The following is a 5,899-nucleotide window of genomic DNA, read 5'->3' as shown; positions in this document are numbered from 1 at the left end:
ATTAGTGAGCTATGAAAAGAAATGTGGGGCCGGTTGTGATAGCGCACACAGATAGGATTTGCTGAAGGAAATGAACACAGGAGGATCATGAGTTCGAGGCCAGTCTGGGCTACATGTTGAGCTGGAGTGAAGACTCAGCCATTAAGAGGCACTTCCAGAGGTCCTGAGTTCAATTACCAGCAATCACATGGTGGCTCACAACCATCTGTAATGAGACCTAGTGCCCTCTTCTGGCCCGCAGGCATACACACAGACAGAACACTGTATTCATAATTAATGAATGCATGAAAGAATCTATAAAAAAGAAAAGTGCAGGACCTGATTGATGACCTGAGTTCCACCCCCAGAAGCCATGATAGGAATCTGGATGAGATGGCACACATATGTACTCCTGGCTGTTCTACAACAAGATGGGCCATGCAGACAGGAGAATCAGTCAGAAGCTTACAGGCCAACCAGCTCAGAATACATAGCCCAGCAGTGCAGCAGGAGAAATCCTGCACCATAGCAAGTGGAAAAGGAACCAACTCCTGACAAATGTCCTCTGACACAAGGGTCATGGAATGTGCTTACATACATGCACAGGTATGCGTGCACACACACACACACACACACACATTTAGAAGAGGGTGCTGTTTTTTCTGTCATGTGAAGAGACACAGCTAGAATATGCAGTCTATGTTCCAGAAGCAATGTCCCTGCTAAACAACAAATCCACTGACTGACCTTGAACTTTCGACCACACAGCATTTTTCTAAATATTAGAAAAGAGTTTCTTCAGCAGGGCAGTGGTGGCGCGTGCCTTTAATCCCAGCACTCGGGAGGCAGAGACAGGCGGATCTCTGTGAGTTCGAGACCAGCCTGGTCTACAGAGCTAGTTCCAGGACAGGCTCCAAAGCCACAGAGAAACCCTGTCTTGAAAAATCAAAAAAATAAAAAAATAAACCTTAAAAGAAAAGAGTTTCTTCTTTAATGTATTCATTTTATGTGCATTTGTGTTTTGCCGTGGGTGTCAGGTCCCCTGGAGCTGAAATTATAGCCTGTTGTGAGCTGCCACATGGGTGCTGGGAATTGAACCTGGGTCCTCTAGAAGAACAGTCAGTGCTCTTAACCACTGAGCCATCTCTCCAGCCCCAGGGTTTCTAATGAAACCTTTTTCATTGAAAAATGAAAGATAGGCATTTTAACAATCTAGATGGATTAACACAAGAAGTCCATGCAAGCTTCATCTTTGGAATTTTATTTGGCACGACAAGATGGCTCAGTGAATAAACACACTTGCTGCTAACCAGAGATAGCTTGAGTTCAATCCCCTGGACTCAAATATGTGACTGAATACTGGCCCGGAAATTCGGTAGAAGAAAACTGCCAGCCCATCATAAACAGGGTGCTGGGTTCAACCCCTAGCAATGCAGGGGGCAAGAAAAAAAAAAAAGAGAGAGTCCAAAACCACAGAGAAACCCTGTCTCAAAAAACCAAAAAAAAAAAAAAAAAGAGAGAGAGAGAGAAAAGTATTTCTGCTATTTAATCTTTCATTCCATCTCTAAATCCAAGCAATCAATATGCTATCAAAATGTAAGATATTACAACAATATGATATCAACATGAATGTCAAAAAACAAACACACATTTCTTAGGGTGGGCGTGGTGATGTAGACCAGTAGTCCCAGCAGGAGAATCAGGAATTCCATCAGCCTCCTTGCTTATAGGGAATTTGAAGTTAGCCTGGGCTCTATGAGGTCCTGCCTCTTCTTGGTTCCCTGGGCACTGGGGGCACACATTATGCACATATATCCACGGAGGTAAAACACGTCTATGAAATAAAGTACTTATTAAAGAAAAAAAAAGATGAATAACCTGAAGCTAAACATGAGGCAACAAAGGTGGCAGTGGAAATTGTATTTCAGGAAGACTTGTGTGAGCCCTCTGGTCACAATGGTGTTAAGTATTCTGATGTAAGTACCCTACCTTGTGCTTTTTAGCTATTATACCCTATAAAATATTATTGTGTTGGAGTCAAGAATTTCCTTGGGGGCTGGAGAGATGGCTCAGAGGTTAAGAGCATTGCCTGCTCTTCCAAAGGTCCTGAGTTCAATTCCCAGCAACCACATAATGGCTCACAACCATCTGTAATGAGGTCTGGTGCCCTCTGGCCTGCAGGCATAAACACAGACTATTGTATACATAATAAATAAATATTTTTAAAAAAAGAATTTCCTTGTGGAGACACAAATGAAGCATGGGGAGGGGGAAGGATAATGGTAGTGAAAAAGAGAAAAAAAAAAGGCCCATAATTGAAGCTAGTCATTGGTTGGTTGGTAGGTATTTATTTTTAATTCAACACACATTTACATAACAGCTTTCTTACCTGTAAGTAAGATACTTTATAATTTTGCTCCAAATGTCCCCTCTTTGTTACAATGCAGGCACTCTATCCTTTCACAGAAGTGCAGGAGCTTAAAATTATACTTGGTAGCGTTTCTTAGAAACCATTGTAACCCAGATCTGCAGTACAAAATGAATGTTTTCTCCTTTTGAAACGTAGGTTGATTCTTTTGTTTCCTGGGGGGAAAAAAAAACCCAGAAAACTATTATCCCTCTGCGAGGGGCTTGAGCATCCACCTGGGGGCGACAAATACTATTGTTCTTTTTTCCTTAGTGGAGAACGCCAGAGAGACGGTTGCTGCTTTTTTGGTCAAAGTTGGTGTTTCTTTAAATAACTTCCCCACTCCAGGGCGGGGAACAAGCCTGCGCCTACCTTTTGTTGCCAATTGAGCGTATACGTCATGCAAAGGACTCTGGAAGACCGAGTCTTGGTGCCACGAGGTAAACTAGCATCACAGAGAACGCTGGACTTCAATTCCCACAATGCATGGCGCGATCCCGCGGCTCTGCCTGGGAAATCCGAGTGGTGGCGGCCATCTTGCGTATGGAGCTGCTCCAGCCCCGCATCTCTCCAGCTCGATTTTGTGGCTGTGTCTGAGACGGTCTTTCGCTGAGAGGTTCGTACCTTTACGGAAGTTGTTTTGTTTTGCTTTTGGGGGTGCTGGGTGCAAGTACGTGCAGAACTGCGGTTTGAAGAGCAGACGCCCCAGTGTAGGTGAGGGAGGTGCTTCCGGTTTCGTCTGACGCGGACGACTCAAATTTTCACTCGTAGCTTGACTCCTTCATCTGAGTGTGAGCGGGGAAGCCCGGGGAGAACCTCAACGTCGGAGGCCTCCGCAGAGTCCAGACGGGGCCCTGTTGCCTTCCTTAGGCACGGAGAAGCCGGGGGGCCTCCGGCCAGGTCTGGCGCTCGGGAGGCCTTGAGGCCCAGGTGGGGTGCTGGGTGTTCGTGCACCCCTCGCGCTTCCTCGGATGTCCGTGACGTTTGACTGAGGAAACGGGAAGATGGGAGTGAGGCGAGGGCTGTTTCCGGGAGAATGGCTTTCTCGATCTGCAGTTGGAGCTTCCTTCGGCTCTCCTAATGGCCTGTCTGCTTTCGGTCCTAGTTTGTCGGCTTTGGGTTTGGAGTCCAAGAGCGGGTGAATGAAGTACTGACCAAAACGAGAGCTTGGGTTTCTTAAGGGTTCAAGGAAATTACAAGAGAAGCGAAGTTGTGTTTTGTTTTGTAGACAGTGTCACTCGGTAGGCCAGGATGCTTTGGAACCCAACTGTGTAGTCGGCCCGTAATGGCCTGAACTCGCTTATTGGTAGATTACAGGTCTGAGCCACTGCTTGTCAAGAGAAATTTAGCTTTAATTAACTTATTGATGGGTCTCGTGTAGTGCAGACTGGCTTTGAACTTGACTGTGTAGCCCAGGTTGCTCTACAGAGACTGCAGTTTAGCTCGTCTCGTGTGGATGCCGAGGGGAGATGATGGAAGTTTGGAAGCCGAAGCCTCTACTCCAAAAGACAAAGCGACTTCCAAACAGCGAGGGATTCAGGATGCAGTGATCTTAGCCAGTTTGGAAACAAATGCCAGTTATGTATCTATCCACACGAGATAGGGACTCAGTTTCCAAACTTAGGTGCTTAAACTCAGATGGGACTGGCGGCACGGGCCTGCTCAGGACGTTGGACAGTTAAGGCGTCCCTGGGCTCTATGGAGAGAATTCAAAGCCACGCTTGTCAAGTTTAGTGATACGCTGTCTCAGAAGGGGGTAGGAAGTAGCTCTGCAGTAGGGTGTTCATTTAGCATGCGTGAGGTCATGAGTTCATCTTTTGTGCCTCCAAAAAAAAAAAAAAAACTGAAGTGCACATGTATTTTTAAATGGTATTACAGCGAGACTCCTCCTGTAAATTATTATGACTTAAAATAAATGGTTATAAAATTGCAGCTTAACTGTAATTATTAAATGCTTGTGTCACAAATTCTTTTTTCTAAAATTCCTTGTGTAAAAAAATTTGTCTAAATTTTTAAAAATGTGACCTAATATATGTATGCTTTACTCCTCAGATGCCTTATAGTGAAATTGAAGCTAAGTTTTTGGGCCCTGGAAAAGATCTAACAAGGGAATCGTGCTGTAAGAAACTGAAGACAGCTGCAGATGATTGTGCTTTCCCCCGTCAAGGTGGTCCTGATCGTCCCAGACCCCAAGAGAAAACCAGAAATAACAGGGTCTCAGTGGCCACCATTACCTTCAGAAGACGTCCTCAGGAAGACAAAGCCGGAGCTCCAGATGTGTTGAAGCCTAAGGAGCTGCCTGATAATAAACTAGGCAGTGTCGGGTCCACTGAGTCACCAGCTTTGCAGGGCGGAAAGCCCCCCTCTCTCTCCAAGGATGATGACATCTATAGCACAAGTAAGGCGTTCATAGGCCCCATTTACAAACCCCCCGAGAAAAAGAAATGCCAAGAAAGGAAGAATGAGACGGGTGCTTTGAATAGTACAAATGACAAAAGAAAACGTGAAGAAAAACAGAAATTTAACTCCAAAAAATTGGAGATTGACACGGAACTCTCCCAGTTTTACAAAGAAATTGAAGAGCTAGAAAATGAAAATGATGCTTCACAAGGCAATAGTGAGGTGCCAGAACCTTCCCAGGAAAAAATTACTCCTAAGGACCAGGCCTGTGATGCCTTAAACTCCGAGGAAGCAAAGAAGGATCTCAGTAATGCTCTCCAGTCACATTGCGATTACCAGTGGTACTTGGAGGACGAACCAGGCCAATATCCCTGTGATGAACAACTGATACCTACTTTTTGTGAGACTTCATTCCCTTCCTTCAGGCCTGAATGGCAGTCAGTACATCCTTTTGTCATACCCCATGGTCCTCCTCTTCCCAGTTTTAATTACCATTTTAATATTCAACGATTCAATACCCCACTAAATCCACCACCAAATATTTTCCATGGGCAAGATGATTCTCAGATGCCAAGTGGGTGTTACGTGGACAGTTGTCAGGGTAGCTGGAGCGGTTTGACTTTTGAACAGAACGATGAGTATACTAACTATGATGTGACTAGCAGTAATGTTCGTCCCTTTAGAGATGGCTACAGTGGACAAGATGAAAGTGTGAGTAACGGTTTCTGTGAAATCAGAGAGTGCTGGAGAGATCCTTCCATGGAAGAGCACACTGGAACAGACAGGTTTGTGAACCAGTGGTTTCCAGAGGAGAAGTTAAATAAATTGCAGAAATTACTTATTCTTTTGCGAGGCCTCCCTGGGTCTGGAAAAACAACGTTGTCTCGGTAAGTAAAAAATATTAAGTGAATACTTGATGATTCAGTACTTAAATTTTGAGTTATCAGTGATAAACATTTCTATATTTCTAGTATAAAATTTGTATGCTGTATTTGGGCGTTTCATCTGACTGGAAATACTTTGAAAGATGTATTCTAGGGGAAAGGGAGAATTGATGTATATATATATATTTAGCTTCTTTTTTTTTTTTTTTTTTTTTTTTTTTTTTTTTTT

At 44.2% G+C, this 5,899-nt stretch overlaps 1 protein-coding gene across 9 annotated transcripts in view; it reads left to right on the top strand.

The window, feature by feature from the left end:
- The first annotated feature begins 2,845 nt into the window (after positions 1–2,845).
- N4bp2l2 (NEDD4 binding protein 2 like 2) overlaps positions 2,846–5,899 on the top strand; it is a 92,210-nt gene continuing 89,156 nt past the window's right edge. For 2 of the 9 annotated variants that reach the window (XM_050161920.1, XM_050161918.1), the window contains exons 1-2: positions 2,846–3,002; positions 4,439–5,673. In XM_050161920.1, the coding sequence (XP_050017877.1) occupies positions 4,439–5,673 (1,235 nt within the window). In that variant the 5' untranslated portion in view covers positions 2,846–3,002. The other 7 variants (XM_050161926.1, XM_050161927.1, XM_050161921.1 and 4 more) reach the window with 7 other exon arrangements.

The sequence above is a fragment of the Alexandromys fortis genome, unplaced genomic scaffold (assembly GCF_014885135.2).
Source record: "Alexandromys fortis isolate MF-2015 unplaced genomic scaffold, M_Fortis_MF-2015_v1.1 scaffold_118, whole genome shotgun sequence".
NCBI lineage: Eukaryota > Metazoa > Chordata > Mammalia > Rodentia > Cricetidae > Alexandromys > Alexandromys fortis.
The sequence above is the reverse complement of the archived record's forward strand: the minus strand, read 5'-3'. Positions and strand labels throughout refer to the sequence as shown.